The following is a 24,949-nucleotide window of genomic DNA, read 5'->3' as shown; positions in this document are numbered from 1 at the left end:
TCTAAGGCCGCTGATGAAAATCTATTCATTATACACGCATGTATTATGTATTCATACATGCAGGTGCATTTAATTATAACCATTAAATATTTCATTTTCTACTCTCACAATTTTTAAACGTGTGACTTAGAAGAAAAAATCGAATATTTTTTTGTATATTGTAACTTTTGTAAGTTACGAGTTTAAATGTAACGAACGAACTCAAATGCACGAGAAAATTATAGCTGGTAAAAAGCTTTTATTTTGCGATAAGATGTTTCTAGTTTAAAGTCTGAAACGGGACTGTTTTTACAATAATAATTGTTGATACAGCAACTCTATTCATTTTATGACGTAAGAACGCTTAGACTTCTTGCGTCACTTGCCGACTACGAGATCATTTGAAAGGGGGGTAAAACGGGTGACTTTACCCTTCGTAACAATATTATATATATACATGCGCGAAACTGGTGTGATATTTCCTCGTGCAATTGCGAAGTGGTGAGAAAATTGGGGTTATTTTCTGGGTGGTGAATTTTTCACGCATCGCGAAGTTCATTTCGTTTGTTTACCCCGTTTTCCTTCTTCTCTCCCTCTCACCCCCCTCCTCCCCTCACTTTCTCTTCGTCCAACGGCCAGATGTCTGTCATAACTCGCAGTCTGTTGCTCTAAAAATCGAGAATGACCCTCTCAGGGTAGTTTTTTCTCTCTCCTTCGCAACCGCCTCCTCACTCGGTAAAACAAATTGAGGGTTCAAAAATTCAGGAAATGTATACGCGTGCTGCATTGTCGAGATTGCGCTCCGTGGACTCGCCGATCCCCTTTCTCAAATATTACACGAGGATCGCGTAAAAAGGGAAACGAAATCTGTAAAATTCACGCGAGTTATACATGCATGCATGCCAGAGTGCATAACGTACCAGAATCAAGTTTCAGCCGGGAAATATTAAACTACCTTTTAAAATCCGCCAAGTTAGAATTTAACCGCCGAAACAACGCTCGTCTCGAGAATTTTCATTCCTGTTTAAAATCCGACCTCGTTTTCCATAACTTTTCAACTTATCTTCAGACAGCGCGCGTTGCGTTGTACCGCAAAGTTGTGCTGCACTGAAATCTCATGAAATATGCGTTTTACTCAAGTTTCTAGTACTAATCGTATTCTTTTTTTTTTTTTATTTCATATCAAGTTTTAGATTATTATGTAAGGTTGTGGTAGGTACTTTCGGCTGCAGCTTATACGTGGCTATAAGTTTCAGTAAAGAAGACATAGTTATTCGCAGAATAAATTTCTCCACCGAAGTTGCAATTCTGACTCTGTTTTGCATAAGACGATTTCTCTGTGCAAACGGTTGGCGTTTGTGAGATAGCACAACGCGCTTTTCTGCATTAAATTTAGGTGCGTAATCCTGGGGCGGGAATCGATGAATCTCGAATGGTAATCCACGTTCAAGGCTTCGGCATATATCGAACGAAGTCAGTAATCCTAAACTTGGAAAGCTTGGATACAATCAGGCAAGCCTTGTCTTCGAACTCTGCTGCTAATCAATAAGTAGAGGATATTGTTAGTCTAGAATCAGACCGTGTAAAGTATGGCCAATCTGAATCGTCTTTTATCTATAGTAGCTCGTTACGGTTAAATCGGCTGGGAATTTAAATGAAATATCGTTCGAAAAATCTTCAGCGATATATTTGTCTCGCTAATACTGAACTCGAACGATAAAACATGGTTAGTATATGTAATAAAAATTCGAACGACAACAGCTAAGATATATCGACATTTTGAGAAAAGGTTTCGTAATTAGAACGTTCAAAATTGTTGATTTTTGTTGCTTTTGATCCAGTATTCCGCCTAGATCAGATCCGGTTCTACGTCAGGTAGTAGCGACGTCGTTTCTTCCGCGTTCACTCGCATCTCTTATTCCTCGAGTTTTTTTATACGGTTTTTCCTCGTTTTTCCGAACTTTTTGTTAAGACAATTCGGTTGAATTTCGCATCGTGGAACGCGATTCGATGCTCTCGAATGATCTTCTCCACACGTAATACGTTGAGACGATGCGATGGTTACGGTTTAAAAACGTCTTCTTATTTCACTCGATCCTCTTCAAGGCCGGATCGTGTTCCAAACCATTTATCTACCGCTGTAGTGACGCACTAAGTGACGTCACGCGTTCGCCCGACGATGTGACAGAGATGAAACGAGAGCGAGAGAGAGAGAGGAGAACACCTGCACGTTGGGGAAAAGTTGGAGAATTGGGTCATTGTGTTTCTCGTTGATACCGTAGGTAGAGTCCAAGGGGTGGGTGACCTCGGCAGGGAATGGATCGACCTTGGAAACACGAATGTTATCAAAAAGCAGGAAAGTGTTGTCGGAGAAGTGAGAATCCGAGCCTGAGAAACGTTGATTATAGAATTTGACCACAGGAAGTCACTACTGGAATTGATGTACCAGTTTTGGTCACATTCGTTCCACCTAATCAGTAAACCGGACAATCAAGTGCTGGAAGCTTCTATCCTAGAGTTGTTAAAAGTCAGATTTTGGTGTGTAATTGATTAATTAGATATCTCAAAAACTGTCAGTTAATTAGTCTCTCATATTCTATAAAATTTTATACAAAAATGATCACAAACGTTGAGTCCAACCCTACGTCACGGTTCATCAAGATATCTCGAGCTTGAGATAAAAGACGCAACGTCGAGTTGCTGAGTACCGGCTGCTGGTTACTAAAACATGAACAGCTCCCCAGAGGTAGGCGCTATAACCACCCTTTTCCGATCGTTCGGAGGAACCAAAGGTACACATCTGAGTCTCTCGACGAACCGACCCAAGAACGGGTTTGTTTTTTTCCCAATGGTCAAGTTTACAGCTGGGCCGAGAGCAGAAGATCTCGCCCTAAGTACCAGCCGCCCACTTGGCTTCGGCTGGTAGTCGTATAGCCAGAAGGTCATCCCCATGGCCAGATTATACCTACACATATATACCAACCTGCGTGTTAGTCCCCATTGAAGAGAGTGCCGGGGCGGCGGCGGCGGCGGCGGCGGTGGGGGAACTTGATGACGTCATACTCGGAGGAGAGGAGATCGATAGAGCCCAGCATCCCCCTGCCGCCTCCTTTCCCCCCCGTTTTGCTTCGTCCCTCTCTCGTCTATCTCCTCCCCCCCCCCCCTCCCCCCCTCCTCATTTATTTTCCTCTCCCGGAATACATTTTGCTTTTCTCGCATGTACGCTTAAAGAGACACGTATATGAATGTGTGTATACGACCACGTTTCATTCTTCTTGTCCCTTTCCACTTATCCTTCGCTCCCTTGGCTCTTCTCTTTCGGGTCGATCTCTTATCATAACCCCAGAGTTTTCGTCTATTTATTTGCTCGGCGTATCTGGCTCGCGGCAAAACGCGTGGTTTTAGCACCTGATCGTCTGTTATCGTGGAATTTAACTCGTTACATCCTCCTGGTTTTCCTAGTCGGACGACGGAGCGCATGCTCGATTTGAAAACGGTGATGTGCCTGATGCGAGATGGAATATTTTAGGGGTTGATCAGGGTGATGAAATTCAGTGATACAGCCAGCTCGCGAATGATGGATGTAAGAAAGATTCATTTGAATTTTACGTGAATTTGGTTATTTTGTTAGAGAATTTATTGTAGCTCGTGATGATTTATAATATTAATTCGAATTTATAGTCAACTGAAACTTCTTCGTAGTTGATGCAAGATCGTTCGGAACAAACTTAAGTAAGAGACGAATTCTCTGAGGTATGCAAGAATCGAATTTTGCATCAAAGAATCGTTCAGACGCGTGTCATTTCAGGGCCAAAGATTCAAATTGCTCCGTAAAATTCTAAAATTATATGAAAATAATAATAATAATAATAATAATAAGAATGAAACGCAGTTATTCATCTTGAAATTTTTACTGACTTATTTCGCATCTATACTTACTACCAAAGCATTATTTTATCCAGAAGTGGACGAAGTGAACCTCACTCCTCGCCAAGATACAGTTACGTCGATAATGGTTAAGCCGTAAGGGAAAAGAAGGAAGAAGACTTCCCGGAGTCTCGAGGTGTTAAGACTCTTTCCGAGAATAATTACTACTTCGTCTGGCTCTGGCATCTGCTTTACCTATCTATATACATAATATAACATCTAATGGAAACGTTCATAGGCAGGAGGAAAATAATTTTTATTGCAAGTTGTGGTAAAATTCTGGATTGAATACGAGCTAGGCATATTATGTCTTAAGAAGATCAAATATTCCTGCGTCGAATCCACGGCAAGATTGCCGATCCAAAAATTTTTTTGAATCCACATTCAAGAAATGCTGGCGAGCTTGTTACCCTCGATTTTTTTTACTTGTTGAACCCTTCGTTGATATTGGATTTGTTAGAAAAAGAAGCGCCAAAGAACCGCATCCAATTCTCGATACCTAATTGACTTTGATTTTAAACTGTCGTCGACTTCTTCATGCAGTCCATTACTCAAATTCCATGCTCGCCAAGGGCTTTTCAAAAATAAACAAAATACCAAGAACGGACATTTTTCATCATCTGAGTCGACCACGGATTTCCCTGCGTCAGTCTTTTCCTCCTCCCTCAGCTGTGCGATATGTGCAGCGGATCGTATCGCCGTTTTGCCTCCTCAGAAAGCTCGTTGGGAGTTAAAAGGGGGACGACGTATATGTTTTATATTCCCGCATCTCTTCAGCGTGTATCCCAAATCTTTCCCGAGCAAACGATTCTACGACGCTGTCAACATTTTCACCAATTTATAAATTGAAGTTGGTATTTTCTAACGACTTCGAAAAACGCGAGATTGGAATTCAAAAGCATGAAACGAATCCATCCACTTTGAGTCTCACGCGTTTTTTTCTTCTCTTGCGCAGATCAAAACGACGCGCGTTAAGAATCGATGTGCAGAAAAAAAGTAGGGCCAAGTATATACATTATCGTGACGGTGCCAAATGCGTCCTATCCTTACGTGTGTATCACACACGGCTATAAAAAAACTCCTCGTCTAAAGAGGATGAAAATGTTTGCACTCGGCGCTTTCTGCGAAGAGGCGTCGAGGGGCAGAGAAGCTTCTCCTTGAAATAAGACGAAACGGTAGCCAGCGGTATCACGGGTTGCCTTAAATTAGCTGGGCGTGGCATCGACCTTGTTGGGCCAGTAGAACCATGTTTTTATGTACACCGTATACTTATCAAAGTTATCGAGAATCAGTCACGAGAGTCGTATAAAGCACGATTAGGGTAAGTCGGCGTACGTAAATGGAGACGGGACGCTAAATAAATATTCCCATGAGTTCCGAAATAAGACCAAAGTCTCATACTCTTCAATTTTCTAATCAGATTAGATGGGGGAAATGAAAGGACACGAATCCGCCAGTACCTGCAAGCACTTCGCGACTAACCTTCGACCCGCAAGCATAGTTTGAAATTCAGTTCATCCATGCGCGGTTCCACGGAGGATTAGAATATTCAAATTTCCAATTTTCCGACCAAGAATTTCCCTCCGGCATTTTCGACGCTATTCTCCGTTGCTTCTCCGGCTCCCCGAAATCCAGTATAATAATCGTATTACGCGGAGGTGCGTTCATCGGTAATCAGACGGAGATGAGGTGAGCCAAAAATTTTTCCAGCATCAATTTTCTTGCAAATAAGATCTTTTCAACCGGCGTGCATACAGCATGTATATCTATCAGTTATTGGTTGGAAACTTCCGATGCTTTTGAGGGTCTCGACCGTAGTTCGAGGACTCCAATAAACCGCCCGCAACGAGGATGCGTGGGTCTCGTTTTTCCCATAGCGGAAATTCCAGAGTCCGGAGATTTTACAAGCGTTCGTTTTTTTACGGCCATATAAGTGTGTTATGTTCGAAGCCTGCTGAAATATGTCGGCATCGGTTTAATCAGAGAAGGAGGGGTAAAAATTTTTGGTATGCTAAAGAGGAATGCTTTGTAAAATTTGTAGAATTCTCAACTACCTTGCCGAGGTTCGTTATTATACCGGGTGTTTGCTGTAAAAGTAGGCAACCAAAGTATTTTTTTAAATATTTGTTTTATCTGCCAATCAGATAAAAACGTTTCAGAAACGGTAGGACAAACCTCAAGTGTCGCATCGGTTGTTTATCTCTTCGCTTTGAGACGGGAACTTCCACAGAAATCACTCGGTATGTGCGAATTATACAAAGTCTAGTCTACAATTAATTTTCAATCCAAAAGAGAATCCCCGCCGGATTACTCGCTGCGGGAAAACACTTTGTCCGAGAAAGTTTAATCTCTTCTTTCCCGAAGAAGCTATCCGTATAACCTATCCGGCTACTGTTCCTTCGACATGATTTGCTCGCGTGTTTTGAAGGCACGTGATCCGAAAGTGTGAATTCTTCACGTTGGTTCGATTAGTTTCACCGACATTCTGTTCATCCATCAAAATTCCACACCACGCTTAAGACATTCAAAATAAACGTCTCGTTTTTTACAACTATCATTTACGAGCTTGCCTAAAAATGTCACTTACTCGCATCCCGGTTATGAACGAGAAATGCCAACTTGGTAAAGAAGAGACTCGGCCAAGGTATAATACCTTGAAACGTTTAATTGCAGGCATGCAGAAAAAGAGCCGCGCATAATGGCGAACTGTTTGGCGAAATGGCACTTTAAACACTGAACGCGAACATGCACGCAGCAATTACGCCCCTATTGTTCTTCCAACAAGCGGCCTAGTTTCTATACCCATTCCTCGTTTCAGCTAGAACAGAAGCGCGGAAACGTTTGGTCAAGACCCGGGGCCAAAGGAGATTCTCACAAAGCGTCATGACGGAGGCCAAAGATTCGACGTAACAGCTTAGATATAGGACAAAACGAATTCAACGGTTTTCAAGACTCTGCACCGCGCGAGGCAGAGACGCCCAATTTCAAAAACAATGGGGTGGTCCTGGCAGTGATGGTGAAGGGCAAAACGTTGACGTAAATTGGTTACGGGTCGGGATAAGCGTTTTGGCACGTTACGCTCGAGGTTCCCATTAACCCAGTGCGCACGTACACATCCGGCCTCCCAGACAACCCTCGTTTTGCCAGGTTACCTGCAGACGAAAGTTTTCCCACGGAAAACTAATTTCCTCGAGCTGCTTCTGAGCGTGCATTATATTTCCAACCAGCAATCTCACGCTACGCTTTGATTGGCTCTTCGTTTGGAGGTAAAGGACACTTTAGAGTACCTTCAACCAGACCTAAAATATGCCCTCGTGACCTATCTCGCGTATGGTCCACTCGGGTTCCAGAACCTTGGTCAAACCGTAAAATTCGATTTTCTCGTTTGGGTTTTCACCTTCCAGAAACGCTGTGAAGACACTGCCATGGTCCTGGTTGGAAAGTCGAGGAAACTTGGACCTCGTCTGCAGGTGCAGGAAAAGGTCGTAGATATCAAATTGCATCGTAAAAACTGTACCGCGTCGTACCTGGTATTTCGAAACGAAGGAGCAGGACGATCATGCCGTGAAATATATTGGAACGAGCTTACAAGGTCCTCGAAATGTCCCCGTACATTCGGAGGCGACCGAAATGTACCGCGATTTAGAACGTGATTTGTAACCTTTCTTGAATTGAGATGAATGGGCTTTTTATGTCGTCCCAAACCGAGCCGGAAACGTCTCCGCAGCTTTTTGTGGTTAATATCCAAACATCGAACCTCGAAAGAATTTTCAGAATAGGATAAAACCTCAGCATAATTGACGCTACAAGAACCGATAAAAAATTTAGAATAAGTGCGTCTTCAGCTAATTTCAAGTTCTTTTGGCAGCGAGACAAATCTGGAATTATAAATCTGAAGTAAAGAACTTAAAACTCGAGTTACTTCTGGCGGAAAAGAGAAAGAGCTCTAAGAGGACACGCTCGAATGATTCACACGTTGCTTTCCCAATTAGATCGAGCCTCACTCCGAGCCCCCCGAGTGGCTCTTTGGCGCGAATTTCTCCCCCGTGTGCAGAAACACGCGTGCGTAAAGAGGACTCGTCGTCACGGCGAGATGATCGTGCAGGCATAGAGTACCGGGTACCAGACGTCTTCCCACCCTGGGTTCTGGGATTACATGGTTTGGTTTGAAAACTGAGCCACTCGCGAGTCTCGCGGCATGGTAGCGTTCAGAATTTTATACACATGTATGTACATGTACATACAGAATGAAAGGGCGGCTTAGCTGAAATTTTAGTATATATATTAGATCCAAATTTCTCTCGAGACATCCCTCATGCATATAACAGGCCTTCGCAAAGCTCAAGGGTCGTCTTTGGGCGCGCGACTCGAGGGAACGTGTCTTTGAAGGATGGTTCTGCCAAACTTTCGAGACCTCGAGCCTCAACGTGACGGTGAGTTTCTTTGTCCATTCGATCCTGAGAAGTAAAATGCATCGTTGCACTGTAACGTGTGTTACAGAATTTACGTCTGCGATTCTCGTTATCTCACTTTACTACTACCTCGGAATCGTTTTTCTCTTACTTATACACCGCAGTCAGATTTCATCTGAATTAGTACAAACGTTTCCCTTAATTGAAAACAATCGAGCTCTCTTTATTCCATTCAAAGAGCGACAATTACCCTCTTTGACGAAGGACTTCTTATCGCTGCATTATCCAGACTGCGACGATCAAAACTTTCGTCGGATAAAATTCATTTTATAAGTCGGGTGCCGGGGCCAAGGGGAGGGGTAACAAGTTAGATTACTTTGCGTGTAGCTACAGAAGCAAACCCCCCCCCCCCCCCCTCCCCCCCTTGGCAAAGTAGTTGGAAGTTGGATCATCCCCTTGAACCGCCTTTATTCACGCGTACCCGCAATATCTCCATCCGGAAAATAATGGAGCTGCAGATATTATTCCTTCCTCTCACTCTCTCTCACTCTCTCTCACTCTCGTAGGTTCGGCTCTGTACGTGTTACACATATGCACGAAAATTTTATAGGCCTCTGCTTATCTGCAGAGTTCGGAGACTCGTAGTTGCCAGCGGCAACTCGGCGAATCCATCCACTCCGGATGTCCGGGACGATATCGAATCAAATTAACTCGAAATTCGAGGACGAGCAGATCTACGCAGTGTCGAGCTGTCCGCGATTAATTGCCGTTCCGTAATTACGGAGTTACAAGTTAATGCGAGCTCGTAGAAGTGAGCTATACATACTAGGGTAGTCCTTAAAAAGGTCCTTAAAAACTTTTGAATCTTGACTGTCTCACCCCCTACCCAAATCTACTTCAAATAATTAAAAAATAATTCCCTCATTTTTCAGATTCTTATCTGAACTTTAACCCGCGCTGGGAAGGATTGATTTCCTCTTTTAACCCTCTACAAGGGAACACTAAATCTACCAAACGGATTTTGATGAAATTTGATGCAGGGGGGTTTCTTGGGTCACTATTGACCACCTGGACTCTAAATCAACCCTTTGGTGGAGAGGGTTAGAGTTGAGATAAAAATCTGAAAAAATTATAAAAGTATTTTTGAATTATTTGCAACTAATTTGGAGAATGAGACAGTCGAAATTCAAAAATTAACTTTTCGAGGACCACTCTAGTAGATACGTGCAGCAAATTCGCGTCGATAAAAACAATTATTTGTCTACTATTTCCGCATACGGTGAATAAATTTTAGTAAATTTGTGACACTCGAGGGTATTATATATATAAATGTGAAAAAAAATTTATTTTTTTCCTCCTCTTCTCTCGTTTTTTGCAATAAGATAAAATTGCGCCACTAGAAACCTCGACAGCTTTTAGCAGTGGTCGTCTACTTTCCGGGGATTAAATTCACCGAGTGTTTGAACTGGGATAGTCACGTTACACGTGCTAGGTTTATAATGTGTGCACAGGAGATAAGTTATATTAAATTCTGCTAATCGTACGTGAATTTTGTAGCAGGTGTTTGCATTCCGGCTCGCAATATCTCGCTTGTTTGCGCACCGATCGTGTTTAAATTTCGCTGTGCAATATGCGCAGTTTCCAGTTAATTCTGACTCCCTGTGAAGCATGCAGCTATAGAATAATTATTTACACATGACTTTACCTACAATGTATCGTACGGATATCGAACACGATGCGCGCTGCACTTATTACGTATAATTAGACACAACGCGCTTCTATTCCGGCGCGGCGCTTATGACGTCGACGCGTCCCTTCACGCTTTTCCGCACGGCGTGGGCTGGTCGAAAATAACCGAATGGCGTTGCACCGAGTGGCATAATGGGACGAATCTAAATAGCACGCTTTACTCTCGTCAGATGATTTCAAGGGCAATTTTCTACGCCACGAATCAGAAACGAATAACAGACGACAGCTGAGGTTGTTGGACCGCATGCAGATGGCTGTCATGGTGTTAAATTTCATCTCGATTACTCTATCCGTATATGCTAGTATCGAAATTATGTATCTAATCGGATCGACTTTAGTCTGTACTTGTATTCCATTCTAACTAAACTGTTTATTAAGAATGAATCGAGCAAATCATCCAGTTAAAAAGTTGAAAGAAGAGGAAAACCAGTTTGAAAATTTCCAGTCATCTAATTTTAGCCAGTAATAGTGGACACGATTGAAATAAAATTTTTCACGTGCAATGGCAACAAATCCGAAAACGTTCAAAATGATCAAACTCTCGTCTTTATTTATTCGATTCTAATGTTTCTGGACACATTTTTCTCGTTACCTAGATTTCTACAAAATGTTTGAAAAAACAATTTTTTTTTTTTCAAGCGATCTCGGGAGATCTCTATCGTGATAAAAATAAACCCGAGAAAATTAGAATTGGATGAAAAAACCGCAGAGTTTAATCATCTTGACTGTTTTAATTATAAAACATTTGCTCAAATTGTTCAACATGGGTATATACATATACCTACAGATAAGTTTGTTTGGACTCGCGGGGCGTGATTTATCAGAGGGAATGAAGAGCGTTATAAACGAGTATCATCATTCGTTGTGCGCCGAGTAATCGGTATTGTTTTTCATATTTTTCACCTCCTACTCCCTCCCTCATGACGCACGAATCCATAAGAAGCCGCGTTACTCCCTCTCTGCATCTGGTTCTCGGAAATTTTCATTAATTACACAGCCACACAAAAAAAGAAAAATTTCTGGCAGTGGGGGAGGGGGTCAGACGATGATTATTGTACGTTTTTTGTGTCACTGAAACGGAATCCAAAGTCCATTTCACCCCATCACGTCAGGTTTTTGACATAATCTTAAACAATCTTATAATTATGTTTATAAGATTATAAGATTCTGACATTATGGGGTAAAATGGACTTCGGATTCTGGCTCAGCGACCCAAAAAAAATATAACAATCATGGTCTGACCACCCGGCCAGAATTTTTTTTTTTTTTTTCCACCGTTTATCTGATATTATTTATTGTTCTTACTCAAGAACCGTTTCGTTTCCTTCGTTTTCAGGTCTTCGACTTGAAATCGGGGGAATAAATCTGTATCGATTGTATATTTTGAAATCCATCTAAATGTCCGGATATTTACTTTCTCATCTTTATTTAGGAACGAGGAAACGATTACAGAGTTATTAATTCAACGAAACAATTTTTGTTGGGGGATTTATATGCGCCTCACGTTTCGTTTCTGCGATATCATTACGCGACTATCATAAATTCAAAGAAGCACGTCGACGTCTCTTGAGAAATAAAAACGGCAGAATTTTATTCGCACGCATAGTTGACTCGAGTTAAGTCATCAGCGGTGGCTTTTGCGGTTAAGTTTGATCAACTTTCGGAGGGTAATTTTTGCTGGATTTTCCCAATGGCCACGGTCTCCACAATGTCTTCTGTTTGTTCAAAGTTGTGCAAAAGTTTTCCCGGCTCATCTAAAAACTCTGATTAAACAATTAATCGCATTGAGGAAAGTTTTCAATGATAATGTCTGCAGTTTCGATGTATAGAGGCGTAATCCTCTCCAATTTGTACCTGAAATTCTTTCGACCTTGATTTTGAAGATATCCCGAAATCTTGTTGTTCCTCAATGCATATACATTAGGGTGGCGCAAAAAAACCGACTGTTTTTTTTTTTGAGTCTCGTGTGACAAAATGTGAGTTTTTGACGTTTTAAGAGCCCATTCCAAGGGACAGCTCAAAAAAAAAAATTTTAAGAGGTCGCTCCAAATTTTTTAAAATGTCAAAAATCGTCAAAAAATTATATTAAAAAAATTATATTTTCAGTATTTTGTTTGATTTTCAATTCATGTCGTGGTGTATTGTTATCGATTCTTTCTTACTAAATTGAAGAAAAAAAATTTACGAAATTTTAATATGAATATTAAAAGGTCGCTTTAAAAGATCTAAAGAAATGCACCAAAAAATTGAAAAAAAATTATGAGTGACCTTTCGAAATTCAAATTTTGAACTGAAACTTTCGAAAACTTATTTTTTTTCTTTGTTAAAACATTCTCCGTCTCCAGTCTCTTTTCAAGTCCCAAATTTTTTACAGGTATATGAATTTGGAAAGAGTGACGCTAATTTTGATCGTTGATTATTCTCGGAACAAATTATTACGCGTTAAGGTCAAACTGTACAGCAGCAGTAGCAGACGGACTGGAGCCCCGGATATAAACAGGTGGTCGAGTTCTCTGATTTGCGGAGGCCATGACACGTTATTAATATCCGCTACAGAAAGTCCGACGGAACTCTCCGCAGAGGAATTATCGTGCCGAACGAAGTTCTTTTTTTCAATCTTATTTCTGCTTTTATTGTATCAGCTGCTCGCGATGCCGCCAATTAAATATTCGTGGATATTTTCTCTTCCCGAATTCATTCAGAAATGAGAAGGAAAAAATTAAAATAAATTAGTTTCTATATTTTTTTTGTTTATAGTTATTCGTCGAATAATTAATATCGTCGATTGGAAGATGGGATGATGAAATTATCGCGAGAGGAAATCAACTTGATCAAATTTCAAACATTCTTTCCGAAATCGATAAATCTTTATATGTTTCGAAGGTTTTTGCCGTCGTTTACGAGAAAAAAAAAAAAAAACAGAAAAATGTTGGATACGACCTTATACCATTTATAAATCTGACAAATAAAAATGTATTCTGGTTCTGAAAAGGCGTATCCATCAGACATAAGGCTTTCTACCTTTGTTCACTTTTCCGGTCAATTTTAGTGTATATATATATACGTTTTACGTTTTTATATATATTACGTCCACAAATCCCTGGAACAAATTCTGTATCTGATTTCTGGAGCTGCTACATGCGTCGAATAATCCAATAAAAAAGAGAAAATGTAATTCCAAAAAATTAATGCCGTCCCCGTCGCCTCTTAAATTGTTTCCCTCTCTCTCTCTCTCTCTCTCTCTCTTTGGGCTCGTTAGCACGTTGATACCCACCTATACACGTATACCTACTTTACAGTACGTACTCGAGTGCAGAGTAAGGTGAAAATGCGGGAAAACGAAGCCAGGGCGTCGAAAGACGGCGCTCATCGCGAAGTCTCTGGTCGAGAGCCCACTCGTAGGAGGCTTGCCGTGGAAGAAAAGAACTCGCCATGCAAGTCTCGAAAAGTCGTCCGTACGGCTCCCTGAACGGGATATTTCTCATTTCAAGTTCCGCGTCGCGCCCTCGGCGAGGTCCTCTAATTTCTAGACTGTCCCGTCTATGTCTCCTCGGCGAGCATCCTGCCTGTGCTTTTCGCCCCCTTACTTCCCTCCCTTTTTTAATTACCCAACGATTCTCTCCCCGCTTCACCGAAGGGTGCGTATTTTTCTTTCCTGTTTAGTCTTCTCTTCTCTTCCCACGTTTTTGTACCACCTTCTTCTTCTCCTCGAGCTTCTATACTCTTGGTTTTTTACGTCACGTACGTGCAGACACTCCACAATATCTGAACTTGGGTGATTAGACGGGGATAAAATGTGTCGCATTCTCAAATATATGTATTTTCATTGGGAGAATTCAGAGGGTAAAGAATTACGAGCCAAGGACCACTCGCTGATTTATATTTGATCTCGAGTTTCACATTTTTGCTGGAGAAATGGCGAATAGCTTCAGAAAATTGCAATTGTTTTTCACAAATTTGTAAACCTTTCGCGTGGATGTAATAGGTTTTTAAAATTGAAACAGTTAGGGTGTAAACACCCGGAGAAAGGTTTTCCTAACTTGACCAAATACGGTGAAATTGAAAAGTTTACCTCTTTCAAAGAAATCGCATTATTCGATTCAACAAGAAAGTAACCAGAAAAACAATTTTCAACATGAAGTAAATTTACGTCTCTTTTAATTGAAAAAACACTTCTTCAGACGTATTTGTATTCAATATTTAACAAGTGTTACTGATTTTTTTTTTCTTTTTTCTTTTTCTATGCGTGATTCTTAGAATTCAACGATTTCATAGAATTTCATAAAAAGTCCTGGAAGCTGGCTTGATTCAATTTCACGCGATAAATTTTGACCATTTTTGCTAACCGATGTAACTTTTTACTTTGTCACGAAAGTACAAACACCGCGTTAATGCAAGGTGCCTTATTTTAAGGGATCAAGAGCGTAGGCAGCGAGATCCTCCCTGGACCCTCCATCATCCCTGGATACCCACATTTAAGCGTTAACTTCGCCGCCATGACTGCAGAGAGCGAGGCGAGCCTTTGTTACCATCTATTCTCGCCGTTTCTCAACTCTTGCTCGTTTTTCGTTCCTATTCGCAGAGGCGGTGGTTACGATTTACCATTGTTTCTTGCTTTTAATTCTCCACCTTATATAGCTGCTGTCCGTTCTCCGCGTACGTCTGTTATTTCCTCCATAGCGGAATACCCCATAAATATTACGGCGGTAGGGCGAGATTTCAGAGAGCGTTGAGCTACGATTTCGATTTCGAAAGTGAAACTTTTTTAATTCCACAAAAATCAATCGCTCAACGTGCTTTACGATGGAAACACAACACAAACACACTTCCACAAAAGTTTACGAGGTTTAATTACCTAATTCTATCCACCCCACTTTTAAACGCCTTTCCTTTATTCTTTTTTTTTTTTGCTTGATTTTCATCCGAAAAACTTGCAAGTAGCTAGAAGAAAATATCTCTTGAACCCGATTTTAGAAGATCAATCTCAAAACCTGAAGTTTTATTCCCACGCAAGTTAGACGGGGAAGTCTTAATTTTTTCCGATCGTTACCATTCAGCTGCATTCAATTATACGGACTTGATCCTGGAAGCATTTTGTAAAGACTCAAATTCTGGGCGAAAAAATTCATTGAACAGAATCCATTATAACTCTGAGGTTCAAGACTTATAAAAACCTTGACTCAAAAGTTAATTTTATGTAAAACTTTGTGTTTCAACGTTTTCGATGACTAAACTATCCACTTTTACCTTGTCATTAATAAATCCTGACTCGTGAATGATAACAATAAAAAGAAACGACATAATCCTCGTGTAACTTGAGTGGAAAAACTTGGCATTCGTATAAAGATACTTTAGAATTGGAGTATAGAAATATCCTGCAACGAGGATAATTTTTTCTCTACTCTTATTTGCTATTCACAACAAGAAGTCTCGCTTCCAACCGAAACACCCTAATACGCTGACTCGTATGGCCAACCCTCACCAGCGACTCCTACTTACTTCTCGGGAATAATTAATCGAATCGCTCATTTCAGGAACAACATTTATCCCAGGTGTGTTACCGCAGCTCTATGGAGGGTTCAAAATCCTTGTTGGTCCCAAACGAGCAGAAATTTCAGAATACCAAGTACCCCATGCCACTGACGACCGATGAATCAACCCCAACCCCACGACTTTGATTTGACATATTTATAAAACTTGGCATTCGTACGTTCGCGTTGGTTAATTTCTTGAGGAGCGAAACTGACGCGAGGATTAAAAGAGTTGAACGAAATTTTCTGTTGTGATGCAAGTTGTAACGGTATGAACACATAGTTCGCCTTATAATGTGCACCACGATTCGGTTTGGGGTTACTAACCGAAACCGTACGATATTGTTGGGATCTATTTCAGTGTCTCTACGCTGCCACAATTCGCACGTCGTCGCTCGATTAGACGCGGAAATAATTCGCGCCAAATTCGCTTCTCTGCAGTTTGCAGGTTATTCCACGAAAGCAATTTGGCATTGCTGAATTTTGTAGAAGCCAGTTTCGCAGACAAGAGCTGGCTTTTTGACTGCCAAAAAGAATGAAACCCGGAAATCATCCATTTCATCTCTTCTATTGTTAATTTTTAATTCAATTTATTCATGAATCTTGTTGTTCTATAAACGAGACTTGGCCGTTATCAGCCCTGCTTATTACCGTATAAGTCTAGAATAGGAGATGTGCTCGTGCACGAGCATAAACATTGATATCGGAAAGGGTTGCTCGTAAATAATAACGGCGAACCGCTGTAGAGATAGCGCGGAAATATTTACCTCCGCGATTCGTCCGGTTGCAAATTATCTTAGAAGAAACCTGACGCGACACGTTTATTCTGTTCATATAACGAATAAACGGCGATAAAGTTGAATCGAATTTCTGCGAATGAGCATTGGCACCCTTATATAGTTGCTGTTAATGCGCGATCAATACGCAATTTGTGATTCCCAGAGGGGTTTCAGCCTCGTCAAGATTTTCAAGAAACACTCATTCGTACCTCACGCCTCGTCGCAAAAATCAAAAACTGCTCTTTTAATCATCCAAGTATTTTTCTACGTTATCGATCACGCGTATTAATCGAATCCCAGAAATCATAACCGCGCTGTGATCGAATGGTTCTTATAAAATTGCATTATTCTTTATCGAATAAAGAGTTTATACTACATACTTACGTTTGAACCAAACGACGCACTTCCCGCAGTATTTTTATTATTATATGCACTGTTTAATTTCAGAGAGTAAGTACGGAAATACGAAACGTTATAGTTGCGCGAACATATTTCGAGGGACGGAGATGCATGTAAGCCAAAAATGTGGGACTGATCAAAGCTTTATAAAAGCTCGGAGTACAACTGATCACAGTGATACAAATACGCCGAGCGAAAGCAGCAGAGCTGTTCGTTAGTACTTGGATAGCGTGTATCAAGGTATTGCCAAAAATAGATCATCATTTTCTCGACACTCTATTTCTCTCTCTCTCTTGAGTGATCTTTTTTTCCTCCGAATATTGTTAAAAATGATGCAAAGGTCCATTCACGCTATGAAAATTACAAGCTAAATTATTTTATTGCTTATACACTCTTATATTATATTGAGAAACTTTTCTTGGCAAATTATTATTAATCCTTTGATACGTAGAAACATTCGCCCTACACGAAAATGATCGATACTTGATCGTGACCGATTTTCCTTTTCCTCTTCTTATTTTCTTATTTTATCAAATGGATGTATTTATGTATCGCCTTGCTTCGAACACATGGATGTATTTGGCTCGTAGTCGAATTGACGTGTGATTCGTTTCGAGAAAAATCTTTTCCTTCAAAGTCAAAGTTTCAATTCTCTGCATCGTGTCCGATGCTGTGGAAACGCACAGGTCGCGAGATCCTTATTCCGTTTCTTCTTTCGCTTTGCCGAGCTGCCCGTCGGCGTCTTTGTGTGCTTGCATACTATTTTATTCAGGTGGTTATCATACATCACAGCGTTGCACGGAAGGAGCATGCATGCATGCATGCACGCTGCGACTACGTACCTGCTATTCAACAATGGCGTTTGTTGTCTGGTGTATTGAATGCGCCTTGTAATGGTCCGTGCGGCATTGATACCGTGCCAAAAAGTTGTTGAAGGAGATTTCGTGCACTGTCTACACCTACGTATAACCACTGCAGCTTGTCGATATCAGATATTCACGAGTTGGAGAAAATCATTCTGATGCAACGACGATATTCATTCCAAGTCATTCAGCCACGCCAAAAGCTCGATGAACATTAATTGGAAACAGATAAAGTAAGCGAAGGACTTGTTTTCGCGATTATTGCATGTCTTTACTCTCTTCTCTCTCTTTATTGGTTTTTTCCCTTCATTCACTCCTGATAAAAAGTTCCACGATCTTTGTTGTGTCCTGATCCGCACTTAAGACTCGATGCAGCGTCGTTTCTAGTTTTCGAAGTAAGTGTACACAAAGCGAGACATTATTCTTATAGTCCCGGCTTTTAAGGTTGGGCCACTAATGGCCGGATAATAGCAGTCTTTCAGCAACCTCGGTTTGTCTACAGTATTAAAATGTCAAAAACCTCGATGTCGGTTTCCAATACCTTGAACTGGATTTTCTGGCAACGCGTTAAATTCAATTTCAGTGATTGTAGAGAAAGGTTTGTCCCTTTATACTTCTGGAATGGGATCGCTTATTCCACTTATCTCAAAATCATTGAACACCACCTGATATTTTTCCCACGGCCATACATCTCACGGTCAGTAGCGGCACCCTTTATTTTTTTAAATCTTACTCTCGTCCTTTTGCTCCTGTTTTTCCATCACTTCTTGGTTTTTGTGCGTCCCCTCAACCCCCAAGACTCTCAGCTCTCTGGACATTGACTAACTACGGGTTCGACGAGATCGATGACGATACTCGAACAAGTTTCCTCTTCCATCAGACTCCAAAACCGGCACGTAAGATGAATCCAATCTCAATCATTCCGAGCCGATTAATTGTGATGTTTTCTTCTCTCCTCTCCAAGTTTTTCAAACTTCCAATTTCACCATGACAATAGCATTCGGCTTGTCTGTTTGCCCTATCGATCATCAAGCTTCCGCATCTAAGGGGCCGAAAACATGTCTTCGTTGTCGTAACTCATCTCTCACATGGAGGTACAACCTACACCTAAGACCGAGCCACAATTTTTTTTTTCGGTTTCAACCACTGTCGACGCCGCTGTGCAAAAACCGCGTAAGTTATCGAGCAGGCGATGGCATTCTTCCGTCACATCCCGGAATCAATCAGACGATTCAACTGATAATAAGTGGTAAAACAGTCCACCAACATTTACAACCCTCTTTCGCAGCACACTGATTTACAGGAATAAAAGTTGAGAATAAGAAAAAGTTTCACCGGCGCAGCATGAATTTTTCAAAAAATAAAAAAAAGTAAAAAACTTTTACAACCCTACCGCGCAATCCACTCCGTTTTACATCGATGGGATGCCTGCTCATTCTCTCATATCCGCCGCACTCTGCACCCATCGACAAGCGCTCGCTCTAAATATGTAACCAGAGTGAGTGCAAAGGGGACTCGTCATCCTGTGGGGTAGGGGGAATTCGCCCTTCGGAAGGGGGAGAGAGATATTGACGCGGGAGAAAATCCGCACTTTTTCAATACCGCGAGGCCAGCTTTTTCGTCTGCTTCTCTTTTACTCGCAACGTGCTGTAACTGTTTAAATAGCGTGACTACTGCGTAAATCAAAATAAAAAAAATAGTCAAATACACATTTTTAATCTATTTGCACATGTCAATCTATCCAATTTTACAACCTACTTTTTCCTTGTCTTATTAAACAAAGTCTAGTCACGTTTTTTCTTAAACTGTTAATGGAAACGTAAAGACTTTAACAAGTTTTATAACTATTGATAGCAAAAAGTCATCTACGAAATGAATTCAATGCAAAACAAAATTCTTCAATACCGTCGGTGTTTCAAAGTTTCAACGGGTGATTATAGTCCTTCAGATAGTAGCTGCAGTGTTTATAACATTTCAAAGCAAGTGCTTTGCAGCCGTTGCAGAGGTACCTTTCTAAAATTTATTTAATGTTTTTATTCGCTGCAAGTCTAGCTTTTTCTCTCTCCTCTCTCTTTCTCTCTCTCTCTCTTATCCCCATATCTACCGGTTATGAGTAAATTAATCCGCTGCACCTGAACGTAGGTACCTACAACTGTGTTTTACATCAAAGTTTCCGGCGCTATATTTTTTCCCGCTTTTTAATCTCTGCATCCGGTCGCTTTCCATAAGGCGGAAGCTTCTAGCGAACGAGATTTACGAACTGGGTCATAAATTCTGAGTAAAAATGACGCTTCCACCACCAAGGTGATCTCTGAACGATGATGGAAATGATGGGGGTAGATCTTATCGTGTGAAATTCATATTTCGAATGCACGAATGTCCAGAGATGAAATTCAGCAGCTATTGCTCTTGGAATTCGTATTTTCTCTCGACTGTATCATGCTCTGCACTATTTGCAAACGTCTGTATAACACATTAAATATAGACGAAATGTTCGTGCAGGGAAAAGGTAAATACAAATCCGGATATCTAAACGGCGGAAAATTGAACCGAAAACTGCCCATCAGGTTTTTTTTTTTTTTTACCACCGAAATTCTTACGGCCAGTTTGGCACTGTCAGTTATGTTCGAATGTTCACTCAGCCCTGTAATATCCCTGGGGAACACAACACGTTGAATCGTGATAGCTGATATTGTTTTGCGACTCGCGAAGAGTTGGCCAGTATTTTATTTATTTATTTATTTATTTTTTCTCCTTCATATTGAGAGAGTTTTTCAATGTTGATCTCCGTATTTCCCTTGTATTTACAAGTCGCACGGAGTATGGCTGTGCCTTTGGCTAATTTATGTCCATCTCGTAACCGGTGAACATGGAAATCGCGTGGTTTGCCTGAATATTCATACGGCTGGTTACGAGACTAGTGAGTCTTTTTCACGCCACGTTATTTCGTTGAAAACTTTCACCGAAAAGCGAGAAGGTATAACAATTATCGTCCAATTGTTGCAACCAACAGGGAAAAGATCTAGTATTTTAGAACACGCGGAGCTACTCGCTCTTGAATCAGAGGGTAGCTACACCAACTGCGAGGAAATCAAAAGGGGGTTGGATGTTGGTCGACTGTCGGAACGCTGTGGGCACGACTTTAACCGCGGTTTTGTGGAAATTCCCACAAAAGTACATCGCAGGCTAGCCGAACACGCCGCGCCGCGTCCGTTTGTTTTCAACTAACAACCAACAATTTTCACCGAAGGGAGTTTCACTGTCGCGAGAAGTTGCAGATCAGGGGTGACAAAATCTGCAACTTGGTGAAATTTTAACCTATATATATATATATAGTCACAGATGTTTGATGAAGATTTTAGATATTTTTACCAAAATAAAATTAACCACGGAGAACCAAAGAGTGACATTTATTTTACGAATGAGAAAATTTAACGACTTAGTGGCAACTAGTACTTAGAATTGAGATGAAAGTCTGAGATTTTTAGCTACATTTATTTTCATTCCTTTCGAGACACTTCATACAAAAACTAATGGAGATAGAAAGGAAATTAGCTGTCAGAAGAAAAATCTCTGCAGTCTGTGAAAACAAGGATTTTGCGAATATACAAAGATGGCTTCTCAATTTACCAAGCCCGTTTTTTAAACTTGGAAAATTCATAGGTTTTTTCCTTTTTCCTCCATAGGTATCAGCTACAGATGCATAACCGCTTTTCACGCCGTGAAAGCGTCTGGAATCTCCAAGATCTCTGAGGGGATTCTTCAGTTGAAAGATAATAAGCGGCTTGACGCTCAACGTTCTCTGGATACGTGAGGTGCGCGTTATGTAACAGCTTGGCCATTCTGCCCTGCAGGCCACATCCTGAGCTTTGCCGTAAATTAAGAATTACAACGTGAACGTTCCGCTGTATTTCCTTGCTCTTCTTTCTTTTTCCGCCAGTTTTTTTAAAAATTTTTTCTCTCTTTCCCTCTTCGTCAATTGGAGCTTTTGTCACGTGGCATGTGCAGGACTCGTGCAGAAATTTGTGCGGAAAAGAGTAAAAATCCACCATCTTACTCTCGCTGAGGGATACATAGGATGTACACCGGAGGTGAAATTTATCCTTTGGAAAATGGTGTCAATAAGTATAACTTATGGTTTTATTTTCATAAGACGCTCGTTTCTTCAAGGGCACGTGTACGCTTTTCTCGTTCTAAACATATTCTCTCCACATCTCCCTCATTTAGTTATTATTTCCTCTGCTTCGAAACCACCGGCGCGTGAAACTCGATCCCCCAAAAAAGAGGGATCCTACATTAATTTAAGGGATTAACCGTAAACTTGAGTCTGAGTTCTTTGTCTCGATTTGTCTTTCATCCGAGTTCTCAGTCGTCGGTTTTCTCCAGCTTATCCCGTCCGAGAAGCTTATCTATTTTTCGCTCTTTTCTTAATTTAATTATTTCTCTCCTCCCTCCTCCCTCTTAGAAGAATAGAAGTTTTTTGTACAGTTCTACCTCTTATTGACTTAGATTCCTCGCTGCGGTTTATTCGTACATTTTTCATTTGTATTCCCTCCAATTATGGTCGAAAGCTTTTTTATTTTATTGACAGGATTTATGGATCTTTTCCAAATATTTTCCTCCTATGAAATATGCAACTCTCCATTACGCTGTATGCGTACTAGTCAATAAACTTATGACGAAAGAAAAAATACGCAACTGAAAAGAAACTCGGCACATTTTACCGATATATCGATATATCGACGATATTTATAATATTTATTAAGGATAGTCTCGTCTCTACTCTTCCCTCCTTTCTACCAGCAACATCGCCGAGCTGCAGATATTAGTTATTCTCGTTGCAATCGATCGCATCAAAGACTGGGTATATGGTTTTGAATTTTTCCGATAAACTGAATTTTTTATCCAAGCTTTTCCACTTAATCTCTGGAAGATCGCAGCCTCCGTCGATTCGGTAATTTGAAGTCGATTTTTCGTATTTTTCTCTCTCTCTTGCTCTCTCTCCATACAGAGATGAATGCAAAAGGAACGAGCGAATGAGAGCAAAGACGAGAGTTGGAGAGAGAAAGAGAAGTGGAGGGGATGGAGTTCGCCGAGTTAATGACGAGCTAGAGAAAGATAGACGAAGTAATCCATCATACGAACTTATCCGTCAGCAACGGACGTTCGGAAGTCGCTACTTGTTCATTTACGTCGACAAGGCAGAGCGAGAAGAGGAGAGAAGGGAAGAGTGAGAAGAAGAGACCGTCTTCTTGCCAAATTTTACTTGGGTTTCTGTTTTTTCTAGCCCTTGTGACCGAAGCCGAAAGCTTTAGACTCAAGGAGCGAGGTTTCGTCAGGCCGGGAAGGCGACCCCGATTTGTGAAGTTGGTTTGAAAAGCAGTCAATTTATTAACTTGTTGAAAAGAGTTTCGATTCTGTACGACGGATGCCTGTCACTGCGGTCTTACGCCAAATTTAATACTATCACTTTTCCATTATCGCGAATGAGCAAGGAACGTGAATTTATTATTTATTTGCTCACGTGGTTTGTTTAATGGCTACAGAGGCGTTATTTATTCAAGATTAACGTTGACGTATACCAGAATAAACCGTATGGATCATGCTACTGAATATTAAACAATACGAAACTTACAAATCTTGTGTAGTTGCGAAGATATTCATAACAACAGAAAATTCTTTGACGTTAATTTTAAATTCACTGGCAAATTGTTCCAGCATTCCAATAACGCTGTCAGATTTTAAAAATCTTCGCCTCTACTTGATATATTGATGTACCAATCGATGCAGAATCAATATTCGCAATAAATCAGATCAATCGTTGCTGAACCTTTGATCTCCTTGACTATGATCGTTCAAACATATCGATCGATGCTTCAACAGCCACGAAACGGATGATTGATATTGAGGAATTTCGACGATTTTTCTTCAAGTCAATCTGTGAAAAGTGAAGTGATTATTTATTCGGAAGCTCTGATTCTTTGACTATTTTCCGCGGTTACAATTAGGATTTGTATCTATCCCCTTGAAGTAGCGGCACGAACGCTGAAACGACTTGTAGTCGATTTTAATGGCTTTGGTAATCGCGTGATAAAAGTTGGACACTGCGATTTACGTCTAGCTGGATTTACTGTAAACTCCTCATCCGGGTCTATTATCCTATGAAATTTCAGCTCTGAACGGAGCCGAGTTATCCACTTACGACCCTATTTTCAATCGATTTCAACGCACAGAATCTTATTGCCATGTATCGATGGCTCTGCCAATATTCATTTCAACGATAAGCAATCCAATAATGCAGCACGCCGAATTGAATCGATTGTATTTCTCGAATCAATCACGTCGAGGTGAACTGTACGTTCACCTTTTATATCTAATTTCGTATTTTCAAACTTCGCATAAATCAGCCCGAAAACCTTCGTAAAATTTTGATCACAGTTGAGGATATGGCAATACATTCTGCTTCGGAATTGAAACTTATGCGAACCCTTCACCCGCCGTTCGTAAACTCACCTCGAAAACTCACCCAGCCATAAACATTGCCGAACCCCTAATTTTGACCGGGGTTGAGACCCCGAGTCGATCCACGCGTCACTTATGCTAGCTGGCATAGCGGATAAATGAAAATAATTTGAAGGTCAATTTTTCCTCCAGTGTTTTACGCCGCGTAATTATTTTACGTAATTTCATTTCGTGACTGAAGAAAAAATGTGTATAAATAAAACAAAAGAAAAATTTTATTCAACGAAAATTATATGAATTTAACTCATAAAAATTGTTTAATAAAATTCCAGTCAATCTTAGGTACATCAAAGCAATATTTGAGTGATTATAGCTTTGAACAAAGGATTTTAAGAAAGCTATTGGCTACAGAAACACGAAGTAATAAAAAATATGCGAGACATTTTCAATACCGAAGTATAATTTAAGGGCAAGTATTTCCCTACCATTCCAAGAAGTTGTAAATTTCCTCATATTTCCTGCAGGGAGCTTCCAGGACCTCGAGGATCGCCGAGAACGTGTCTTCGACGAGCGTCGTTTTTGAGTTCGAAAATGCAGATCAGCGGACTGAATTATTCATTCGTAAACAAGAGTGTGTATTAAGAAGCAGTGCCAAATTGAATACCGAATTTTCGCGTACTGGTCGATCGAAGCGGTGAAATCCCAGGGCCATTCCTCAAAGTCACATGTGTTTCCGCAACACTGTCGAAACTGCGCCTTGTTTCTCAAAGACGACGCGTGAACAATTTATTGATTCGAGCTTCCCTCAGTCTGGAGTCAGCTGTCGCGAATTCGGTAACAGAGTGATC

At 40.7% G+C, this 24,949-nt stretch overlaps 2 protein-coding genes across 3 annotated transcripts in view; one reads left to right on the top strand and one right to left on the bottom strand.

Moving 5' to 3' along the window:
- Positions 1-21,425, top strand: part of LOC124413136 (dynein regulatory complex subunit 5-like) — a 40,522-nt gene extending 19,097 nt beyond the window's left edge. The window contains exon 12 of one of the 2 annotated variants that reach the window (XM_046893511.1): positions 21,326-21,425. In XM_046893511.1, the coding sequence (XP_046749467.1) occupies positions 21,326-21,392 (67 nt within the window). In that variant the 3' untranslated portion in view covers positions 21,393-21,425. The remainder of the gene's footprint in view (positions 1-21,325) is intronic. The other variant, XM_046893512.1, reaches the window with a different exon arrangement.
- Positions 1-24,949, bottom strand: part of LOC124413137 (Kv channel-interacting protein 4) — a 43,058-nt gene that overhangs the window by 15,730 nt on the left and 2,379 nt on the right. The window lies entirely within an intron of this gene.

This window comes from Diprion similis, chromosome 12 (genome assembly GCF_021155765.1).
Source record: "Diprion similis isolate iyDipSimi1 chromosome 12, iyDipSimi1.1, whole genome shotgun sequence".
NCBI lineage: Eukaryota > Metazoa > Arthropoda > Insecta > Hymenoptera > Diprionidae > Diprion > Diprion similis.
Note: the sequence above shows the minus strand (reverse complement) of the source record. Positions and strands in the feature narration are given on the sequence as shown.